The 24476-nt window shown below is 35.5% G+C and overlaps 3 protein-coding genes across 3 annotated transcripts in view; all 3 read left to right on the top strand.

Annotated features, from left to right (window-relative positions):
- Positions 1-1828, top strand: part of LOC119067269 (myophilin-like) — a 24844-nt gene extending 23016 nt beyond the window's left edge. The window contains 5 exon segments of the mRNA XM_037170148.1: positions 727-838; positions 841-861; positions 864-924; positions 989-1110; positions 1176-1828. Coding sequence (XP_037026043.1) covers positions 727-838; positions 841-861; positions 864-924; positions 989-1110; positions 1176-1357 — 498 coding nt within the window. The 3' untranslated portion in view covers positions 1358-1828.
- A 3797-nt stretch (positions 1829-5625) lies between these two features.
- LOC119067503 (protein takeout-like) lies at positions 5626-10263 on the top strand. Its single transcript, XM_037170513.1, has 7 exons — positions 5626-5862; positions 7615-7707; positions 7771-7918; positions 8110-8243; positions 9602-9751; positions 9902-10048; positions 10116-10263. Exons 1-7 carry the CDS (start codon positions 5775-5777, stop codon positions 10151-10153), a joined length of 798 nt encoding a protein of 265 aa, XP_037026408.1. The 5' UTR covers positions 5626-5774; the 3' UTR covers positions 10154-10263.
- An 8413-nt stretch (positions 10264-18676) lies between these two features.
- LOC119067502 (endoplasmic reticulum metallopeptidase 1-like) lies at positions 18677-23610 on the top strand. The gene is made up of 17 exons (XM_037170511.1): positions 18677-18842; positions 19778-19823; positions 19888-20021; positions 20090-20315; positions 20371-20493; positions 20550-20726; positions 20792-20874; positions 20935-21055; positions 21118-21272; positions 21334-21481; positions 21585-21992; positions 22086-22270; positions 22352-22510; positions 22591-22799; positions 22865-22977; positions 23035-23210; positions 23275-23610. Exons 1-17 carry the CDS (start codon positions 18819-18821, stop codon positions 23443-23445), a joined length of 2658 nt encoding a protein of 885 aa, XP_037026406.1. The 5' UTR covers positions 18677-18818; the 3' UTR covers positions 23446-23610.
- Positions 23611-24476: the final 866 nt, after the last annotated feature.

Below are 24476 nucleotides of genomic sequence, written 5' to 3'. Positions count from 1 at the left end.
TGCCCACTGTCTTGCCCACTTCATTTCAATCTTTCAGATTCCCATGTGTTCATGGTGCACAAGGCGTAACACCAAAAAGCTTTTGGTTTTTTTGTAAAGAAGGCTCTATACAAATTTGCTTCATACAACGCTGAAAGTTTTTTCAAATTCAGTACGGAACCTGGTTAAAAATATCGTCAAAATTTTCCGATATTGTCCCAATTATGGGATGTGGTCAATATTTATGGATGACCACTGATTTTTAGCTTCATTATTACTGGAAAGCTGCAATTCACATTCATTATTAATTCCCTAATTGCATGAACTACGGCGTTTTCAAAGCTTTTTGTGACCAGCCTTTTTTTTAGAAAGTAAATTCTTTAAAAAAATCTTTCTAAATTTACAAAATTAAGGAATTTTCTAAAAATTTGCTGGAATTAAAAAAAATTAAATTTACGAAAAGTGGTGAGGTCGTCAAATGCTTGGAGAGAAATTCGGTAAAACTAAAACTGAAAAACTTTCGGGAGTTCATTTAGCTTTTAGTGAGAGTTCACAGTGAACCGTTTGCCTCCTCAGAAATTCAGTTTTTTTTTTTTTGTTTTTACCGCAACCGGTGTAACGGTATTGCAAAATTGTGGCATTCTTTGGTAGAGGCTACGAGTCACAACTCAATCCCATAATTTTCAATTTTACTAAAAATGACGATGATTTACTGAAACTGATATCCTTTTTGTTTTATTTTTATAGCCACGCAACAAGGAACAAGAAGCCGAAGTTTTGAAATGGGTTTTCGATGTCATTGGTGAAAAGGTACCATCTGGTCAATATGAAGACATTTTACGCGACGGTACCGTATTGTGCGATTGGCCAATAAGCTTACACCAGCAGTGTAAAGAAAATCCAAGAACGTGGTACCAATTTCCAATTGATGGAGAATGTTCAAAGGTAATATAATCAAACAACAGCCGAACAATTTCCGTCGTGTATTGACAGTAAAATTATCATTTAGATTCCAAGCCGCCATCAAGAAGTACGGCGTTCCGGAAGAAGAAATTTTCCAAACGGCCGATCTGTTTGAGCGAAGAAATATTCCACAAGTCACTCTGTGCTTGTACTCCTTAGGAAGAATTGTAATGATATGAAATTTAAAAACAAAATGAAATGCCACTAAACTTTCAATCGTTTCATCCATAGACTCCAAAAACATCCAGAATTCACCGGACCAGCATTAGGACCAAAGATGGCCGACAAGAATGAACGTACCTTCACCGAAGAGCAATTGCGAGCTCATGAAGGAGAATTGAATTTACAAATGGGTTACAACAAAGGTGCCTCGCAATCAGGACATGGTGGAATGGGAAACACACGTCACATGTAAATGTGTACGACGGGTTTCTGTCTTTTCTTTTTATTTGTGTATAATTTGTGCAATTTCTGGCAAAAAAAAACTACCACATCCACAACAAAATAATAAAATGTTTCATAAAATCGTACGGTTCATTCACCACAAATGGTGATGATGCATTTCAAAATCTGGCCTAATACAACTAATGTGTAATTAAAGCAAAACACACGAGAGAATTACCACAATTATATTTTGCTGTAACTGTGAATTTTCGTTCAATCTCTATAAAAGAATTGGAATTAATTAAAATGAATTCATTTTGAAATTGACAAAACAATTGCAGTTTTTCTGATATTTTTTCTTTCTTGTTTGCTTCCACATTTTTCTTTTCAAAAATATGCAATACAAACTTTTGAGTGTTAAAAATAATTAATTAATAATTTTACAGAACTAGATGATGATGAGATAAAGAGCTTAACGAAATATACTCTTGAACGCGTATTACTTTGTTGGTTTAAATGAATTTGAAGTGATTAAGCAACATAATGTGATGATTGGAGACACACAAAAAAAAATGTAAGATCTATCACAGTGGGGCTGAACAACTTTTTTTCGACAAGTCAATGTACATGAAATTTTATTCATGATTATGAAAGGACGTCACCTCACGATTACTTTAAGCCCAAATTTAAAATACTTTATCGGGAGAGTTTCCAGAAAAATTTGTTTTCTTCCATAGCTGTATCTGTATCTGTACTTCGATGAGCTCTGGTGGGCGTCTATCTTCTCGTTCCAGCCTACGTTCATTATTTCGTCATAGGCTGATCTGTAACCATTCAAAATATACCAAATTTGTCATAGGTTCCTAAAAAAATACAACTGTGTGATACCCAATATGTGCCAATGTCGCTTTTCTCGAAATATTTATATGAAAAATTGCAAGAGCTGAAATTCGGAGTAATTTTGAGTAATTTTCAAATTCTATTAATTAAATATGCATTTCGTTCAGAAAATACCACGAAAATCATAGAATTAGACATTTTTAATTTTTCCATATTGGGTATCACCACAGTTGTATTTTTTTTAGGAACCTATGACAAATTTGGTATATTTTGAATGGTTACAGATCAGCCTATGACGAAATAATGAACGTAGGCTGGATCGAGAAGATAGACGCCCACCAGAGCTCATCGAAGTACAGATACAGATACAGCTATGGAAGAAAACAAATTTTTCTGGAAACTCTCCCGATAAAATATTTTAAATTTGGGCTTAAAGTAATCGTGAGGTGACGTCCTTTCATAATCATGAATAAAATTTCATGTACATTGCCTTGTCGAAAAAAAGTTGTTCAGCCCCACTGTGCTATGGAAGTTGATCACAAATCTATAAAAAAATCCAAATTAAGAAAATTTCAATTAATATTACAGTTTTCGAAATACATCATAACAAAACAAAGAATTTGGGCATAAATTTCGAAATTTTTCTCGTAATTTAGGCCCTCAGCATGAAAAGTTGTATGCGCATCTCTTAAGTACGGTTGATTTTAGACACGTTTGCTTGTTACAACCTGCAAAATTGCCTAAAATCTACCGTCAACCACATCCTTTTGTTAATCTTAGCGACGAAAGTTGCTTATTACAACCCTACGGATGAAATGGTATGTTGTATTACAAGTATTGTAATGTTGATTTTTTCAGCAAGTTTTGGGTCGTGTGCTGAAAAAATCTCATTACAATACGTGTAACACATCATGCTTTGTGCCAACCGAGAATTGAAATAGACAAGAGCACATTGCTTTGCATTTTCTCAAACGAATGCTGTAACAACTCATACAAATTCCATTTCAACACTGCTTTGAGTGTTGTAATATCACATCAAACGGGTGCGGAAATAAATCACTTTACAACACTAAAATGAGTGCTGAAAAGAGTCGTATTTCAATTCTCGGTGGCACAATAGTATGTTGTGTTACAAGTATTGTAATGTTGATTTTTTCAGCACTAGACCCAAGTTTTCCTTACGAGCGGAGCGAGTAAGGAAAATTGGGTCGTGTGCTGAAAAAATCAACATTACAATACGTGTAACACATCATGCTTTGTGCCAACCGAGAATTGAAATAGACAAATGCACAAAAATTCAGAATTTTCATTGTAAACAATCACTCTTCGAATTTGATCGATCACGTTGCTTTGCATTTTTTTAAAACGAATGCTGTAATAACTCATACGAATTTCATTTCAACACTGGTTTGAGTGTTGTAATAAGCCATGAAAACGGGTGTTGTAATTTTGGACATTTCAATCTAGTTATCGATATTGAAATCCGTCGTATTTCAATTCTCGGTGGCACAAAATAAATTGAGCTCAAAACTATGTAAAATACATCACATTACTCGGGATAAAAGTGAAAAGTCTCGTTTTCGTGTATCAATTGACCTCGGCTTCGCCTTGGATTAACAAAATACACCCGAAAATTCTACTTTTCAACTTTTTTTAAAGTTTCTGTTCCGAAAACCATTCGAATGTTCCATGTGGACAAGACGTTTGGAAAGTGAGATCACTTACTTATCATTAGCTCGCAACCTAATGCCTTTTTTCGGTGCCCTCAGAATGTAAAATATTGTACGTAACTCCGATGAACAGTATCGTTTTCGTGTACTTATTGACCTTGGCAATCTAAATATCTAATAGTGGTGTGCGATGGATGAATTAAATAGCCTATTTACAAACAACAAACACTCTACGGATAATAGTGGCCGAGTCGAAATTTTGCTTGATTTTAACAAGTGGTTCCCGTGGTCAAATCAAAAAGTGATGTATGAAAGGTGCCCTTTATTTTTGATAATGAACAAATCGTTCGTACATCACTTTGTCTAAAAATGTCAAATTTAGACGGCACAATTTTGGACCATTTTGACTCGATCACTATTATCCGTAGAGTGTTTGTTGTTTGTATTGAGGCTATTTTAGGATGAATGATCGAGACTGGAATCGAGACAAAAAATTGCTATCAACCCTAGATGTCAAAAATCGTTTTTGAAAATTTTTAAAAACTCATTTACAACTTGCGACAAATCATAGAAGCATAGTGTTCGAGTTTTCGGCCTCACAAATAGGTAACAATAATAAATGTTTGTGGTGAGAAAACTATGACAAAACTCAGAATTTGATCCAATTTCAGTGAACTATTGCATTTTCTCGTAGCAGGTTACACCACCACAAACATTCATTATTTTTACTTAGGGCCAACACAATTGAACACAAAACGATGGTCTCACTTTTTCCAGAAAGGCTGCGTGCTTAGCTGATCGTCTACATTTGGGCGTTTCGTATTGTATCTAGAATTGTTAGTTTCGACTATCTCTCAGAAAAGTCAACTACTTGCCTAGATCTGCATAAATGTTGCTGACTTTTCTCAGAGATGGTCAAACTGTCACAAACGAATCTTATGACCAGCAGTTCCAATGGCTTTGTTACAATAGTGATTTTACAGGCTTTTGTTTTCCCTAGTGTGGAAAGTGGCCGCAGGTGTGTAGTGGGGAAAATAAGAAAATTGGTTTATGTTTCAGAAGCATGCAAAATCCTCGGGATAAAAGTGAAAAGTCTCGGCATCGTCTCGGGTCAACAAAATTCACCCGAAAACTCTACTTTTCAACTTTTTCTAGCTTGTTATGTAAAACTTTCACAATTTCTCGCAGATGAAATTCCCTCTTACAATACTTGTAGCAAAAATAGCTAAATTATAAATTACATTGATCTTGATTTACTTGGACTTACCAAACCATTATTCAATCAAGATAGCTTCGATCGTAATAGTTCTATGCCATAACCCCCAAAAGCGATGCATTTATACCACACCTGAGATAAGGCAAATCCGCAAATCAAAAATTCTGTTAATTGAACTTGACATTGCATCTGTAATGCAACGTAACAATCGTAATGTTTACTTTTTAAATGTTCAGACAAAATGTGCATGAGCTGACAAGTAATTAAAACTTAAGAACATGCAACAGTAAAGACACTTTCCCAGAAGTGTCCGTGATTGTATGTAATTGATATGCTTTAATAATGCAATTGCCTGACAGCGAAATTCTAACGTGTATACCACATCTACCTTTCAACCAGAAATTAGACTTAATTTTTTTTTTCATTTTCATTTTTGCCTTTACATTAGATGAACCAATAAAACAGCAACAATAATAAACAACAGAGTGGAGATTATGAGACACTATTGCACAGATTTAAAAGTGCTGCTGACTGTTGAGTTCAGAAATTATATAATGCAGTGATAGAGAGAATGCCTCGTCACAACACATCGTGAGCTTGAAAGTTAAACAACAACAAAAAAATAAATAGAAAATTCGTTTTTTTAAGTCATTTAACTAATCAAAATTTTTATTTCCTTAAAAGTGATTTGAGAAATATTTATATAGTCAGAGTCAGCAATTATGACTACATATAATAAAATCGCGATTAGTTTTATATTATATGCAACTATTGGATATGCTTTCGCCGATGAGTACATGAAGACCAAAGGTAAGGTACATTTTTGCCGGAATAATGCAAAGCATTATAGTGATGTGGTTGCCGTTATTGTCAAGTTAAAAATTTAAAAATTAGAAAAATATGCAGACTAAAAGTGGGTCTGCATCTGCAAATAGAATTAATGTTTTCCCAATTCAGTGCACTTGTGTCTCAAATGTATTAATTTATGTCATTAGTTTTTACAAATCTTGCAAAACGTAGTTGTTAATATACTGGTTTCAGTTTCGGATATGGTGATTGTGTGTACAGGTTATTGAGCAATGAGTAGTTTACGTGAAACACGTTGTAAAGTATTAAGCCGATAAAGAATTTGGATGCTAATTTCAGTAAATTACATTTGGTTTTGAAAGTTGACACTAAGTTGGTTGGGAAATGAATGAAAACAATTTTGTTCTCGATCAAAGAAGATGATTTTTTGAGCCTCAGGCGGTGATATGTTATATTGCCGTAACACGTAAAAAGCATTTCATTTTTATGAGTGGAGTCAATATTGGTGAGTGGAGTCAAGTGTTAGAACAGTTGTAACAGTAGCAGCGTCTTCTAAAAATGAAAAAGTGTCTAGTGCCCGATGAGGAAAGTAAGTTTTTCCATTTAGTAGAAAGAGATTTCCAAATAATAAAAGAGGTAGCCATGTGAATAGAGTGTACATTTCAGCAATTCAGTGGAACGAATTGTTCGTAATCTGTTACGGATGGCTATCATCTGTTATCGATATAAACTGTAAGAACTGAGTAGAATGTTCTCATGTAGCAAAAAAATTTCAAAAAATGAAGTAAAAGATTTTAAATCAACCTCTGGAAAATAATTAGATCCAATGCAGTAAAAGATTCCATAGTAAACTACTGGTATGCTTGCCGCCTCTGAAAGATTAAGGTTTTGGATTGACGTGAAAAGTTTTATTTTTATTCTTTGCTACCGAAACGTTTCATCGATTAATCTATATTTCTCGATGACACATTACTTCTCAAATTGAAACGATTTTCTGGTTTTAAATCACTTTCACATCACTGTCCAGTAGCAAATCATTTCCCCGTTGCAAGTCATTTTACGATTAGAATAAAAATAAATATGGCATTTTTTACCGATTGCAGCTTCCACCTCATTTCTGAATTGCAACTCATTTTCCGTTTTCAATATTCAATGCGTTTAACGCTTGTCAGCAAATTTTTTTTTTCGTGTCAAGCTGACTTTTATATTTGTATTCGTATTCGTGTAATGCCAATGGCCTTGGTTGGCCCATCAATTAGTACACTTCTGTCTTGCTTGGACATTTTGTTGTTTAGATGTTTGGGAGGTTTGTAGGTCGAGCCAAAGTTCAACGCCCGCAGATTGTAATAATACATTATTGACTTGTGAGAGGCATCGAGACGTAATTATTTTGAACATTTAATTGTGCATTAAGTTATGTCAGCTCTTGCCTGCCTTGTAAAAATAAAACATTTCAAACAATAACGTAATCTACTTTTACCGCAGTGACAAAAGTTAGAATTCAAAATTTTGCTTACAAATTCTTATTCCCTAGACGAGGCCTTATGTACATCGTGCACACAACCCCAGTACACACCCCCGCTATGCTATAAAATCCGAAATTAGATGAAAAGACACATTTTTGAGTTTATTGACCTCACGAACATTTGAACAGTGTACAATATACTGTCCGCATGGGATGCTAAACGTTCTTAAAGAATTTCAATATTTGCACCCTTCCTTATTATATTTCAATAATTTCGCCAATATTTTCAGCCGATTTTATTAAAACATGTAAAATCAAGGAGCCGGGCTTCGTACCATGTTCGACCGAAAGTATTCAAAGGCTGTTCACGAAACTAGCAACAGGTATGTTCGAAAAATGAGCCTTGATATACAAATACAGCTACATTTCGTAAACATTCAATTTAGGCATCGAGGGCTTAGATAATCTTCAAATTGATCCAATGAAATTGAGTAAAATAAAAATTTTCGCCGGTGATGGACCAGTTAGTATAAATTCATCTCTATCAAAAGCTGTCGTCACAGGATTTGCTAACACAAAAGTTATAGAAAGCGAGTACGTAGACGCATCAATTTTAAATTTAATTATTACGTCAATTTAAAGTGCAATCAAGACACAATAACCATTTTATGTCGAATCATTTGCACACGCTATGTACACATGTAATTCAACAGCAAAACATCAAATTATATTGTCACAATTTTGATATGTTAAACTGATGCACAGTCTTCACATTCAAATTTCAGTGTAAGCCCCGTCGACTACAGTTGGATAACGAAAATCTACTTGCCGAAAATGCGAATTGAAGGAAACTATAACATGAAGGGCAGAATTTTGGTGATACCTCTGAATGGCCACGGATCATGTTTGTTCGAACCCAGTGAGTTTTATTAAAAGTTCAATTTCAACAAATTAAAATGCTTTGATATACACCACACATTTGCGTTCGAACACAAAGCCTGTTATTAGTCAAACACGAATACCGACATAAGCATTATTTAGCTAAAATTGATAATTAAAACCGAATAGATATGAGAATGACATTTAAAATTCTAACTCTAAAGTTGTCTTAGAAGCGGTTAGTAGGATGTTTAACATATTTATGGATGGATTATTCACTTGAATACATTTTCATCTGAAAAACTGGTAAGGAGGTCAAAACAATCTGGTGTAACGTCGTATACACAAGGCCGAAGTTCATGCCGCTCTGGGAAGTGCAAAGGCACTAATTTGATTTTTCGAAAAAGACGGAGACGGTAACGTTTTAGAAACGGCAAACGTATCACGCTTTAATGCTTAAACCTGTTTTTTCTACTTCATTATCAGGAAAAGTAAAAGAAAAAATCTGCCAAGTGATGCAAGGGGAACTATTTTTGCAGAAGTCATTTATTCAATTAATTGACATCCACCGACAGAAAATTGCACTGCATATGTTTTGAGAGATTTTTTTACACTGTACCAGGCTCCATCAGTGCAATTTCCTAGATGTCTGTTGGTTATATGCCCAACCAGCTCTGGGCATGATTATTCAAAACCGCTGTCGTTGCTTACTTTCATATTCGCTTGTTGACTGTTTGCAAAAAATCGAAGGTCGACAAAGAGTGTTAGGAGGTGATATTTCGCACCTGTTGAATGTTTTTGTTTGGATTACATAGTAGACGCCCTCAGGAGAGGGATTACGGCGTCAGTTCTCTTTTCTCTATTCAATCAAAACTCTTCTGATAGAGAACGATTCACTCTTTCGATGAAAGATGTCGCTGCAACAAAACCAGAGAGGCTTACCATAGCCCACATGGAACTCGCTTAACAAATGAAATAGAAATCTAGATTATATATATTAGTATTTCGTTCCAACGCACATGCAAAAAAAGGAGAAAATCAAAAATCTAGATGATCATTTGTTAAGCGGGTCGGTTCTGGCCTTAAAAATGTATCGGGTACTGGCTCTGGTTTTATAATTTATCGGAAATAAGAAAATAGCAGCTCTGCAATCTATCGAAGATATTGATGTCAAAATTAATTTAAACGATTCCTCGACCAAAATAAGTTACTTGTTGCAAGAAAAACATTGAGTTCTTCTGATGGAATGAATGAAAATAATTCCAACAATTGCAACAGTTAAAATTGTCTTACTTCTGTCCTTGTCCCATTTAAAAGAAATTCAATTCAACGTGCAGCACAGTCACACACTAAACTGAGTTTTATTTTTAGTTTAACATTGCACATTTATTCTTTCAGGTGGAATGGACATTACACTTTACACCAAGACCCACTTGTATGAGAAGTTTGGTCATATTTTTTATAATGTCACTGAGACGCGTGTCGACTTCAATATAACTGGTTTGAAATTACGCTTAGACAATTTATTTGATGGCGTTAAGGTTCTAGGTACGTTCATTGTCATGGTAATAAAGTCCGCTAAATTAAGTAATAAGTATCCATAGAATCGCTTTCTTTTCCTGAGCGGATATTGTTATTCGCACAAATTTCTTGATCGGATTGGGGTCGAGTCATTTCTAAAAATTTCTGATCTTTCAGAGGAAAGCACAAACAAATACTTAAACGAAAACTGGAGGCCGGTATCAGAAGCACTAAAGCCAATTATCGCAAAAACTATCGAAGACATTCTTCTCGGAATATTAAATCGAATTTTCCATTTTATGCCAGCTGAATATCTTGTATCAGGTAGGTCGATCAAATTTTCGGTTCTCTTCGGCCATTTAATTTAATAAAATATTCAAATATCAAATAGATATCGCCCATCCGTCGGAGTTGTACGGAAAATCATAGATCGTGCGGTTGAAGACGATAAATTACTATACTTTTAGTTTCTGTAGCAAAATTGATGTAAATTTAGAAGATAAAATAATTTTTTAAATAAAATTGACTTGCTTCATAAATAAAATGATGGTGAACCGCACCGTTGAGATCATCGTGGGCGGAGAATTAACAGTAAAAATTATTTACGACGAAATGCTGTGGAGTCAATACATTTTACATGATTTTGATTTACCTAGGGTTAAAAATGACTTATTACATTACTAGGGAAGACAAAAGACTTGGTTTGGGAAATCAAACCATGTAATTGTGTTGACAAAGTGTTGACATGTAATTGTATTTTATCATATACGCGCGGTGTTCGGCTGTCAAAATTACTTAACTAGAAGTTTAAATCAAAAATTACACTTCAGTTCTATGTTGTTGTCTCGTTTTCGCTTATATGATAAAATAGAGTACACACTTGTCACTATCAGTCTCGGCAAGCCTGGACCTCTTCGTGACAAGTGTGTAAAATATATTACATGAATAGGAATAAAAAGATGAAATGTAGAGTTTTCGTGTCAATTTTGTTGATCCGAGGCGTTGCCGAGACCAATAAACACCCGAAAACGAGACTTTTCATTTTTATACTGAGTACATAAGTAATGGATTTTACATGCTATATGCGTCGAAAACCGTACTTTTCATGTTTCAAGCACTACTTTCGACGCTCTCAGCATGTAAAATCAATTACATAACTCGGGATAAAAATGAAAAGTCTTGTTTTCGTGTGTTTATTGACCTCGGCTTCGCCTCAATCAACAAAATTCACACGAAAACTCTACTTTTCATCTTTTCATCCCTAGTCATGTAAAATACTATTATATGCTGAGGGCTTCGAAAGAAGTACTTGAAACATGAAAAGTACGGTTTTCGACGCATGTAGCATGTAAACTCTATTCCATAACTCGGGACATAAATGAAAAGTCCCGTTTTTTTTGTTTATTAACCTCGGCTTCGCCTCGCTTCAACAGAATTAGCAATAAAACTTTTGATCTTTTCATTCTTCGTCAATTATAGTTAACTATTACTTTCAATGGCATTAGTCCTCTGCTCTGAATGAATTTTTCGCTGTCCAAAATGTTGGATATAAACTTGTTAAGTTGAATGAAAAATGAAAGATGTGCGCTCAGTGAAAGGTTACAGGTTACAGATATCAGAAATACATTCACCTCATATGCATCTATTTACTTTCTTAATTATTTATCATTTTATAAACTGAAGCTTCAGTTACGATTGTTCATTTAATGCACTAATGAGTTCAACAATAATGTATACAATTTGGAGCATTACGTGTAAGGGAATCAACATAGCGTATAATAAACTGATTCTTTTTAATTGAACAGGTGATTGATGTGATTTGGCATTGCTCTCTCGAGCACTGAAGCTATCTGTGACGTAAATAGAGTGCCCAAATTCGTTTTGATGAGGCAGTGCCGAGGCAAAATCCGCTGCTATCCACTTTACATTTGTTCATATGTTCACTATGAAAAATACATTGGCCATCCACGTTACATTTAAATGAAATAACTCATCACACAAGTGTGAAAAAGACACATATATCTAAACGGCCAGTGTGTGAAAGAGTCAGAAAAATCATACATTGCAAGTGCCCGTGGCGTTCAATCGAATTGACGCTGGAGTGTACAAAAAAAAATCGTTGAAAATCGTCCACCTGAGAATGGACATATTGCTTCGTGGCTTTATTGAAAAAAAAATTATTGGACCTGTTCTTCACAAGGTGAAGGTTGTTCAAGCTAATCTCAAAATAGACACACTTATCTGACAGGCTACTACCTCAATAGCTACTATCTCAATAGTGGAAAATCGTCCTTTGAAATTATTTAAATGACTCAATTGAGAGCTGAACCTTCAAAAGGCCAAAAAGTGACTAATACTTCTCTTACGACCAGGGCCGGACAATCAATTCCAGCATCCTGGGTTGCATTGACAATTGAAAAGGAAAAAAATATATCGAGCGGAGCGAGCGAGAAAATTTTACAATTTTGTTTTTTTTCAAAACATTCTTTTCTCTCTTTCTCAATCGCTTAATTTCTTAAATTGCCCACTCCAGCACGCCTAAAGTGAGGAGTTTTACAATTTGTCTCGCAGTCTCTGAAAAGTTGTATCCGTCTTTGTCACTATTGCTACTCGCAAAATTGTCTAAACTCAATCGTCCCAAAGCAGACACCTAACACAAATAACTATCTAGTGATTTATAAAGTTATGATTGAATCCTCGAATGCCCTCTAAGACTTCATTCTTGTCTGAATTTCCTATTTCTGTTTTATTTGTAAGCAAGTAACTATTTCTGCATCCGATACGTAATCTTGCAACTAATACTTCATTAGTTTTGCATACACATTTTGGACTGTAGATGAACACCAACAGAGTGTATCGTTTATTTTGATTGTCTTTCAGATTGAGTGGTAAGTGGTGACGTAATGAATTATTTCATAAGGAATCTAAATTTTTTAAATGTACATGGAGGTCGTAGACAGTATTATTGATTTTTAATTGATTGAAAGGATATAGGGGATCCATAATCTAAATAGTAATTAGAAAGCACATCTATCCAAAATATGCAAACAACTTTCTTAGAAAAATAAAATTAAATATTTCTCCGTTGGCTGTTTAATTTGTGGTATCGAGAATTACCTCAGGAATTCCAAATTTTATTACATGTCTGTAAAATTTGCAATCTGGTATACCTCCACCGACATTTATTGCTTTTCCACACTTTCTTTTTAAACAAGAAAAAAAAACCGAAACAATAATGACTCATTACCTTGAACATATCAATCATCAAGAGAATGAATGCCACTCCACCCACACACAACAGACACATCAGCATCAGGAGTTAAGATCAAGAAGAATATTTTGGAAGAGAAAAAAATTGTTTACAAAACGATGAAACATGAAAACTCGAAATCATAATCCATTCCAGAAATAGTTTTTCAGTTTAATTTGTTTTCTCAGCAATTTTTTTTGCTTCTCTTCTAATTAAACCATTAGCCGTTTATTTAAAATTTTCGATTATTTATAGAATGTTGATCATACTGCCGTGCTTCAGTGATGCTTTTCAATGCAATACAATGTAAAGAAGTGCTGACTTTGCATTATTTTTCACAAAACATACTTAATATAGAGAGACATACGTTCGTTAGTTAGTTGTTTGTTTGTTGATAGATTCAAATTGGGAAAATTGTGTCAAGGAGCATATTGAACGTTTTCTTGTGAACGCACTTTTGGAGTGACCGACCGTTATAATGCATCGCTTATAATTTTAGTATTTTAACGAAATGAAAGATCACTTTACAAACACTGCGTCGTATCCAAAAGAAACACCAGATTGTATGATAGAATCAACTTCTTTTTCGACTTTTTAAATTTAAAAATAAAAATTTCAAATCGCAACCGTTCTTGAGTCATTTCTTTGATAAACAAAATATGAAAAAATCAAACAGAAATTCCGTTTAATTGCTCTACACTCACCTGCCACAATGGACGTCCACCAGGCATGATGAAAAGTAAACTTTTTGTTATAATTTGCGAAAGAAAAAAAGATTTCAAATGAGCTCAACTGTTCAGAATATACTAAAACACCGCTTCAATTAACCGTTCGCGTTTGCACAAAAAATCAGTCAAGTATGTTCGATAGCACAAGAGAAATCACACGTAAAAACGGTCTGCAATAAGGCGTAGCGTTTTCCAACTCCAATGCTAGAATGATGAAAATGTTTACCTGTTTTTGGGTCAATCGTGAAATATATATAGGCGAATGGTGGACTATTTCAATCGTTTTGTTTTGCAAAAAAAAAAAATTAGCAGAAAATTCAACTAATACTACGATAGATGTAATAATAAGCTCTGAACCATATGCTTTTCATCACCGAAGAAAATTGTATTTTGCGCTGATCATTATACAGTTTATAGACCGATAGGTATAATGTGTTTACATTTACACTTTAAGTATAATGAAATATCTCATTGAATCATGCAAGAATAAAATTCAATTGAGCTTTTTTTGCTGGACATTTTATCGAGTTGCGAATATGCTGTAGTTATAATAAACATAATATCCCAATGTAAAATCGAATGTGGTATAACACTAAATCAAAAATGTTATTTCTATTTTTGTAAATATGATTTTCATTTTTAAGAAAAATTAAAAATACTTCTGAGTATACGTTAAAGATACCGAGTCAAGTGGGAATATATTTTGTATGTTTTTCACGGTTATGCGCATACATTCATGCATTTTTATAGAAGCACCTTCTATATATTCCACCATGCTCTCACCTTTCCCATGATGAGCCATTTTCGATTGAATCACTTTTCAAAATTCAAAAGTTGCTTTTATTTTTGGAATCCTTATATTTTGCTAAACTCATCATCATTTGTATAAACTATGAATAAACGTGACACAAAAAGAAAAACAAACAAATTTGTAAGACCTATAAGAAGCCAGCAACAACAAGCGAAAATCTATATAGAGTTTTGGTTACAATGTGGATGTGAGTGGGAGTTCGCTTTTTTCTGGTGATGGATTCGAAATTTAACGACTTTTCTGTGTTAATGACAAATGTGGAAAAGTCAGGTTTTATTCGAAATGAGTCGCAACAATCACACTTTGGATTATCTAATCAACGTTGTCAACATACGATTTTTTTTTTTTTCATCATTTCCTTCTTGAAGTTTTTGACATGTCTACGCAACTTGTCAATATGTTTCATGTGAATCACTTGCACTCTGTGGATCATCGAAAATATGTCGTTTTTAATGCACATTGATCTGTCTACAAGTCTGTTTCATTATTTAAGTGACTTGTTCAGATTCCATTTGTCACAGGGTAAGAGGTCAGGTCAGAATAGCCCCTACCAATCCGTTAGCAGTTTATGATTTTTTTAAATTATTTTATTTTTCTGATTCAAAATATTTCCGTTTTCATCTGCCACTTTGATTTCCCCTTATCCACATGACCTTAGCTTACCAATGAACCAGACAACTGTCACGTACACAGAGGCAAAATGGAGACAAAACGGACGACTCTGAGGCAACCTTGACTGATGCAAACACAAGAATTTAATTTTTTGGTTTTATACCTTTTACAGTCCACAAAATTTCGAAACTCATAATCTTATGAATTCCACGTTTTCAATGAATTCCAAACATTCCACACAGCTCACACTCTGTATCTGTTATAGAGGTTATAGGTTGTGTCAACAGCCTTTTTTCGTGGCGGCATTAAATCTAAAATAAATGGGCGCTATTATGTTATCGTTTAAACTAAGAGCCACTTTGCGAAAACGTCGATCAATTGATATCCAAGGGGTCGTCGAATATAGCTTTTTTGGTTCGTTGGAGTATGCTTCATCAGTTGTAGAAAAAAAAATTACCGGTCGTTTCTGCGCAGACCCCTCTGCAAGCAATCAAAAGAAATCAAACAGAAAAGCGTTGACATTTTCTTGGACTTAGCGGCGTTGTATAGGTCCAAGAAAATTTCAACACACACAGAAACATACGGTATCTAAATGACAGATTCTCAATTTCTTGGGTAATAAAAGCCCAGCGTATAGTAATTGCGCTCAACAATATTGTAACATTGTTACTTAGTGATAACTGAAACTACACGGAATATCCCAATATACGTGTGAGAGCTACAAGTGGACTTAGCACCCCCATTTTTTGGCATATAGCTGTGTAATGAATATTGCGAAGACTGTAATTAAAATAGCTGTGTAATTTATATTATAGCTGCGAGACGCATTTCAAATCTATCACGAGAAATAATTTTTTTTTTTCATAAACTTTCATGAATTTTGCGGTCACCCATCCAAGTACTAACCGCGCCGATTGATGCTTAACCTGAGAATCCGACCGTCACCTATGCTGCTGATGTGCTAACTTTGCTTGCTCTTCAACACGTTTTTATTTCGAAGCGTTGGTACGGCAATATAAATTCTACAGCTATATAATGTGGCACACAGCCTTATTCAAGTCTATAGTTTTTATATTTTACTTTTGTGAGTTGTCACTACAAGGATTGTTTTAGGTTCTGAAAGAAAGTGAATTGTAGCCACGCGAATCGCTAATTCGTTTTATTTTTCTGTGAAATGACGAGTTTGATTTTTACGACTTTGCTAATTAATTAATTCGTTTCCAACGCAGTAAAATTTCTGATATTTTCATTCGTCTGTGTTTGTACGGATTACTATAACCTGATGATCAAGCTTCATTACAATCAGCCAAGATATTTTAGAACAGTTTTTGTTTATATTTTAACATTGAGTCCGAATCATAACTTGAATTCATGGTCCCATACATTTTCTGATATGCAGCACACAGCTATATTTTTCATACGTCAAATATGCGTTGCACAGCTATGATATAGAGTACACAGCCACAATATGCAGATCCTAGCTGTAACATGTGTCCCCGGTGCATAATGTAGCTCTGTAATCCATAATATAGTTGTGTAACTTATATTGCACGTAAATAACCAACATTAACAGAATATGCGTTTAGTAACTATATTTTTATAAGTCATGCAGCTATATTATAAAAACTACAGCTATATTATAAGTTACACAGCCTTTATCGAAATTCCCGGATTTTCCGTGTATGGTCACTGATTTGGTCTTTTTTCATGAATTAGAAATTATTAGGTTGATCCTAGTCAACATAAATCTGAACCCTGTCGCTGAAGACCATTTTAATCTAAGAGCACAAAGGATCATAGACTGGTCAAATGAGTAGCAAGATTGGAGTGTAGATACTTACGTCATTCCTTCATACTTCACTAGACATTCGCACGCTCTGTAATGTAAAAACCGTAGCTTCAATGTGTGTGTGTTGAAATTTTCTTGACTCTTAGCGGCGTTATATAGGTCCAAGAAAATTTCATCACACACACATACGGATAAAAATTTATATATTAATATATAAGCGGTCGCCATTTCCCAACCCACCCTATGTTAAGTTATGCGTGTTTTGTTAGCCCCGTACGAAGTTCAAAGGGGCTCATGGGATTACGATTCCGTGTGTAATTGATGGAATTCGAAGCAGACAGACACCAAATAGAATGTTGTTGAAAAAAGTTTAAATTTGGGTCCATGGACTAAGCCCTAAGTCTATTTTGCATATCACTCCAGTTAATTTCGTCGGATTTTGATAAATTTTGTTTTATTTGAAAGATAAGCAAACACCGAATAGAATTTGATGGAAAAATGTTTAAGTTTGAGTCCTTGGACTGAGGTTGCTACCTCGGCCCTATGTCTATTTTGCATTTAACTCGAGTAAATCTTATCTGAAAGTTAAGACACAAAGACTTGTGTCACATTCACCCTTTATAGGGTTAAGACTGATCGCAAAACACCATCCATATGTATTGTAATAGAAGAAAAATCCAGAAGAGATTTTATTTCACATTCTGATCTGTGAAAGTGTTAGTCTAAATTAATAGAGTCTGTTTGAAGAGGACAACGAAAGAAATAAGTAAAAGCATTTCTGATGGAGGCGTTCCGAGTACGCTGGATGCATTATTGCCTCTTTGAATTGTTTTAAATACATTTTTGTGAAAAATTATATGTTTCTGAAATAAACCGTTTTCTAAAGTTCATGGTTATGAAGTTTTTTAGAGTTAAATGTGTTGAACTGCGTGAGAAACTATTTTGATTAGAATGTAAACCAAAAATATAGTATGGGAAGGAATTTGATATTTCGTATGCATTTTCCCTCCCTAGTAAAGGAAAAATATTATAGATGATAACATTCATCAACGCAACATGTATTGCATTCGTCCATATGGTTGAACGATTTTCATTGTTTTTCAGGCTGGGTAGGACAAGCTATACAATCACCAAGAAGGTAAATGTTTTCTATCCTCTGAAGCTTTTGATGCCTAGTAAACGTTTGAACCTATCGATTCCAATACCTTCTAAGGGTTTCGGGTTTTCGAGTTTCAAAAATTTAAATCGGGGTCGGGCCTCTTAACGATATTTTGCTACTATTTTGATACTGGTATATTACATATCTATGAAAATATTTCGAAATGTTGTTATTGTTGTCTGGAATTCGTCGCCTCTAGGTAAGACAATAGCCAGCCTAGAAATTCCACACAAAAATAAGAGTTGCGCTTTTCATTTTTTAAATTTTACCCGCTTCTTTGCTCTGATTGACACAACACTCCATGTAGCGCATTATATCGAGTGAATGATGTGTTCCATATAACATCACATCCATAACGTATATTCGTAAATGCCGGGGTGTGTATATATGTCGCATTTCAAAACAGATGTTTTTAGTATCGAGTGGACAGTGCACAGGGGTGTAACTTAGAACATTTTTGATTTTTGTACCAGCCCTGTTGAATGTCGTTCATAAACATCGAATCGTTTTTTAATTTTCTGAAGTTATAGTTTTCGGCAACAACGATTTTCTGTTTAACTTTTAATTGACTTCAGCAATTGCCTGAAATCGATGGTATTTTACGACAATTTTTATGGTAAAGTGGTGCAGAGAAACAAAAACAAATAGAAAAGTGCCTCTATTTGACATCTGACTATACAAAAGTTTCAAATGTAAACCGGTTGGGATATTTGTGTTTATCAAAAGTTGTTTAATCGCCGAAATCATGAAACGAATATTTAACAGGAATGTAAGTTCAGTCTCTTCATTTTTATTATTTTGTAAGTTGAAATTTTGTTCAGCAGACGACAGCGATACTTTAACTTTTAAAATCCAAATGCAAAATAAATCAATAAGATCTGTAGTCGGAATCCTACGAGATGTAACAGGCACTTAAAATTCCGGCTAGGTCCTCAGTTTAGGCCTCGGTATAGGCAGTAAATAATTTACATTTAATTTAGGGACCATTTCGACTGAGTCTCAAACTATCGACCTGTATTGCCTTCCTAATTTACAGACGATTTTATTTCCCAGTTTTTACAGGTGTTTTCAATTAAGTTAACACTCAACACCAATAACATTCATCTATTCCTTTACCTAAATTTTATTTCAATTTTAAATTATTCAGAAAATAGAAATTAAACAAACTACATCTGGGTTGCACATTCTTATTTTTTAGTCAAGATAAGTAGAGATACGAATAATTATCATTTCTTGTGATTCCATGAGCGTCACTTATCTTTTAAACTTAATAATTCTGGTCTTTTGATAAGATTAATTCGATAATAAAGTGTTGCTTTTTAATTGCAGCTATTATTAGGCGGTACCACAATCAATCAACATTGAGGAAAGTACTCTTTTGCCTTTTTTGTCGTTAAATTATTGTACTTTGTCCTATCAAACAATGTAATTAAAGATTACCACAATCGCCCTTCCAAATAATTGATTGTCGAACAATCAATTCATGTTGTCTGAGTTCATTTCAAGCGCTGGCTGCGTTAGTAAGCGTTCAACAATTCTTGTAGCAGCCGTCCTAAATTCTCTTCATGATTTGCACCTTGAATGATTTACGTTGACTGATAGTTATAAGAAGCTGGATTAAGTCAGTTCGAAAGTTCGGGATGAAAGAACTCACAGCGTTATTTGAATAGAGGGTACGAGTTTTCAACTATTTTTTGTTTTTAGGAAGACAAACCTGCTCCAAGGAACGAACGAAATGTCTTCGATTTCGGTGAGTAATGATGAGCGTAAACGTTTTGCGACCTAATGGGAGAAACTTTTAAATTGTTGCTCAGGATATCATAAGAAAAATGTGCATAGTCTTCCTCAATGGTATGCATTCGCATTGGTAGCTGTAGCCCTAGCCATAAGTTATGCAAGTCACTATCTTCTTTTCAATTTGCCGACCGCACTAACCATAGATGACGCTGTATGAGATCTATATTGCGAGACTGACTAGCGAAGTAGTTGTAGTAATCGAAAGTATTTTGTCCGCAGAAAGATAATCCGACTGCATTCATAGCGGAAAGGGCTTGGGCAGATTTGAAAGCCCTAAATGATATGGGACCTCGTGTAAGCGGAAGCTATACGAATGAAGTGTTGGCCGTTAATTTCTTGAAGCGCGAAATTAATTCAATCCAACAAGGGGCTCATCAAAATCAAAAAATTCACGCTGACGTACAGGTTGTTAGTGGAGCGTACTGGTTGGGCTTTAAGCCTCAAGGTATGATTGTTGGGATCTGATGCGGTGACAAAATCCAATTTGATTTGAATTCAAGGTATGACCAGCGTCTATCGGAATATACAAAATGTTGTTGTTAAATTGGCTGGTAGGAGCGAAGGGAATGGAAATCATTCATTGCTCTTAAATTGTCATTTTGACTCTGTGCCTGGAAGTCCCGGTATGACTAAAGTGCAAGCGTAAAAAAAAAATATTTCGAAAAAAAAAATATTTCAGGAGCTAGTGATGATGCTGGCAGTTGTGTTGTAATGTTGGAAATACTCCGGGTCCTTTCAAAACAGTCTAAAGTGAACAAACATTCCGTAATATTTTTGTTTAACGGTGCTGAAGAAACCTCATTACAAGCATCACATGGTTTCATAACTCAACATCGTTGGGCTTCCAACGTTAGAGGTAATAAAAACGATACTACCGTCGCTGCTGTTACCATTTCTTAATTAATACAATCCAATCCGCAGCTTTCATTAACATTGAATCGGCTGGATCCAATGGAAAAGAGATTTTGTTTCAGTCAGGACCCAACCACTCATGGCTAGTTGATGTAAGAATTACGGTTGGCTATTGCACATTTGCACAATTTATTTCTATTTCCTTGAGACAGATGTACAAACGATCAGCGCCACATCCGTTCGGTAACAGTGTCGGTGAAGAAATCTTTCAATCCGGATTCATTCCATCCGACACCGATTTTCGAGTGTTCCGAGACTTTGGCAACATTCCGGGTAGGCTAGTCACATTAACTCATCACACTATTTGGAATTCGATTGAGTCATTTAGGTTACAGGCCTTGACTTGGCTCATCCGATGAACGGCTACCGGTATCACACCAAATACGATCACATTGACTACATTTCAGCGCCGTGCTTGCAACGAACTGGTGACAATGTTTTGGGATTGGTCAGAAATATTGCAAATTCGGAACAACTCTTCGACGTTCAGGTTTGACCGAACGAATCATGATCATGATCTACGAATGTTGAATATGGTTTGTTTTCTACAGAGTCATGCGAAGGGCATTAACATCTACTATGATTTCCTTGGACTTGTGTTCATTTCCTATAGCCAAAACGTGGCAATTGTCCTGAATGTGTTGGTTGGTTTCTTTTCGGTTATCTTGCCGTACTTAAGTTTGAAGAGGATCACAAATGGTAATTGATTTTAGAGAGATTTAGACATTCGGCCAGCTTTCACTTGGAACTGGTCGAGTGACGATTCGTTTTTAACAATGTTACGCATACTTTGCACCACCAGCAATCCACACCAACCACATCAGAAAACAAATGTTCATCGGATTTTTCAACAATATTATCGCTGTGATATTCTCCGCTGTGTTCTGCTACGGCATAGCTATCGAATTGGATAGTTCCGACCACACAATGTCATGGTATACGCACAAAATTTACGCCACATTCCTGTACGTCATTCCCGTCCTGCTCACATTTTGCTTCGTTCATCGATTCATATTCAAAACCGACAATTTGCCAATCAGTTTGAGTCTACAGATTCAGTCCCGATTAATTGGAACGGCAATTATGTGGAGTCTGTTGCTTTTAGCATTGACGGCATTCAATTTGCGGTCCGGTTACATGATTTTTGTGCCACTGGCGATTACCCTATTGTCGAACATTACAATCAGCGTCACAAGCGTACAGAATTCGAGTAAGTTTAGTCGCACTCGTTTGCAACTAGTTCTAGTAAATAGCAGAACTGCCGAGAAATGAAAACTGATGAAAATCACCGCAAATGTTTCAGTACGCAAATGGCTGTATGTGCATGTGTTCTACCAATTGTTTGTTCTGTTTTGGACCTTAAACAGTTACCACCTGTTAACGGGCATATTCATACCAATGATTGGACGATCAGGTGGAGAACGAAATCCGGAGATAACTGTAGCTGCGATATGTACTGCCGTTACCATTTATTCGATTAGTTTCATCGTAAGTGTACCTTTGTTAATGAAATGGCCGATTAAAGACATGAGAGACGTGATAATGAACGGCCTATAACCAATTCGACAGGTACCTCTAATCGGACTGTTGAACAGAACAAAATGGATCTTTGTATCGATGATTGCGATGTTTTTGATGGCTCGAATTTCACTGTCCACCACAAATATTGGTTTTCCCTACACTGACGATTCCGGCAAATATCCTACACCACAACGCCATTTCATTTCGGTAAGACCACTCTAGACTTTATAGCCTCCTCAGTGATGAAAATTGCTTAACGGAAAACATTTTTGGTTCTGCTTCCATAGCACACCGTTCGGACAGTGTACGGTGAAAATGGACAGGAAATCTATTCCGATTCTGGATTTTGGGTCCGACAAATTGATCGTAATACACGAAAAACGGTGGAAAGTCTATTTGCACCGGAGATACCCGTATCGCAAGAAGTCAATGTTGCTTGCTCGAAAACCGTTTTTTGCGGTTTACCATTCCATTCGATGCGTCATCTATTTTCAACGTATGTTGTTGAGAGAGACTCAAATGTAGCAAAAAATAAATAGAAAAATTTGTCCGTTATTTCAGTGGATACTGGGTACCTGGACCTGCTCCAATCATTCAAGACGAAGCATCGTTGAAACTAAATTCCAAACAGATTGTCAATGGAAATGAACGAGAGCTACACTTCACCATGTCCGGTATGTTAAACGTTTCCATCTGCTGAGCCAGGGAATAACAATTTTTCCCCCGTTTAGGTAATGTACTCACCTCAATTGGTCTGCAACCTAAGCCGGGCGTCGAATTGGTACACTGGGACATTATCAGTGATACACTACCACCGGAAAATTCATTCCTCGGGAATAAAGTGTATTTGATAGCCTTCAATCGCGGATTGGATATCGATGCAAAGAATTTTACGCTCAAATTCAAAGTAAGAAAAATTGTCGTCCGTTGGGATTACGTTTCGTTTTGCTAACGTTACTCCTATTGAACAGATTGACGAAAAAGTGCACACTGGATCGTCCGTTGTCGATGTAATGTTGGTGTCGTATTTCTGGGAATATCACCAACAACATACTCCATTCTTTGCTCAATTACTCAATAAGCTACCGTCTTGGGCATTTGCCGTTCCATCAGTCTCGTCATTTAAAGCCTGGACGTTTTGATAAATTTTGTTTTGTTAATATTTTATATCTTCGACTAGCGATGTGGGCGCATGAAGACTGAATGCTGCTTCAAGCGATCCGAATAATTTTACTGATGTTATTTTGCAACACCACATAACTGGTTTGTCGCAGTCATATGTGAAGAATAAATGTTCTAAAGCCAAAGCGTTCTTTTGATCTGAATTATTCTCGGGTATGCGAACTACCCAGCCGCTGCTAAGTTTCAAATAGATCGTCCGAGTGTTTTTAGTGTTTCCGGATCTACTGTTCCGACAATCATCCCGATTCTACAACTTTGTTAGTTGAAAAGGTTTGATCAGAATCCTGGCGTCATTGCAATTAATGGAGCTTCATCTAAATCCGCTAAATCCCGCTAAATCCACCATCTCATAACACCAACATAGTTCCGTCAGAAAACACGTCTTCAAGTTAGCAAAAAACGGAAAAGACTGAAATGTCTGTAAGGCTTGATGAGGATCGATGAGGAATAAAGTTCCTGAGTTTAAGTTCATAGATGGACGATTTTGACGGAGTGATCTGAGAGTTATTCCCAAAAGGCTGGTTTTTTGATGGCATGATAAGTTGAGCAATTCTAAACTGATCTTGGATATTGTGGTCTTGCGGGAATGTATTTTGTTGAGGCGTGTGGGAAGTTTATATTTTGAGCCGAAGTCGAGGGGGATGAACCACACAGGAAAAAAAATTCCCAGCAAGTCAGCTTTGCGCTCAGAAAATGCGCAAACCCGGATTTGGTCGAGACAGTAACGAAACGAACTTCCAATATTAGTTATTTACAAAACAATCGATAAAAATTTAAAAAAAACGTCTCGTGTTCGCATGTTTATTGACCTCGGCTTTGCCTTAGATCAACAAAATTCTCTTGAAAACTCTACTTTTCATCGTTTTGTCCCTAGTCTTGTAAAATACTATTATATGACTAGGGATAAAAAGATACAAGGACAGTGTTAGGAATTCTCTCACTATAATGAAACACTCAGAATTGGGGATGTTGTCCCGAGAATTCACCTTTA

Source organism: Bradysia coprophila (assembly GCF_014529535.1).
Source record: "Bradysia coprophila strain Holo2 chromosome X unlocalized genomic scaffold, BU_Bcop_v1 contig_12, whole genome shotgun sequence".
NCBI lineage: Eukaryota > Metazoa > Arthropoda > Insecta > Diptera > Sciaridae > Bradysia > Bradysia coprophila.
Note: the sequence above shows the minus strand (reverse complement) of the source record. Positions and strands in the feature narration are given on the sequence as shown.

Excerpts from the sequence above, each read along its gene's own strand:
- LOC119067502 (XM_037170511.1), top strand. The coding sequence starts at position 18,819 with ATGAAACGAATATTTAACAGGAAT. Across the intron at positions 20,316-20,370 it reads GTTGGGCTTTAAGCCTCAAG|GTATGACCAGCGTCTATCGG; the intron begins GTATGATTGTTG and ends TTTGAATTCAAG. Across the intron at positions 20,494-20,549 it reads CTCTGTGCCTGGAAGTCCCG|GAGCTAGTGATGATGCTGGC; the intron begins GTATGACTAAAG and ends AAAATATTTCAG.
- LOC119067503 (XM_037170513.1), top strand. The coding sequence starts at position 5,775 with ATGACTACATATAATAAAATCGCGATTAGTTTTATATTATATGCAACT. Across the intron at positions 5,863-7,614 it reads TGAGTACATGAAGACCAAAG|CCGATTTTATTAAAACATGT; the intron begins GTAAGGTACATT and ends CAATATTTTCAG. Across the intron at positions 10,049-10,115 it reads AGCTGAATATCTTGTATCAG|ATATCGCCCATCCGTCGGAG; the intron begins GTAGGTCGATCA and ends AATATCAAATAG.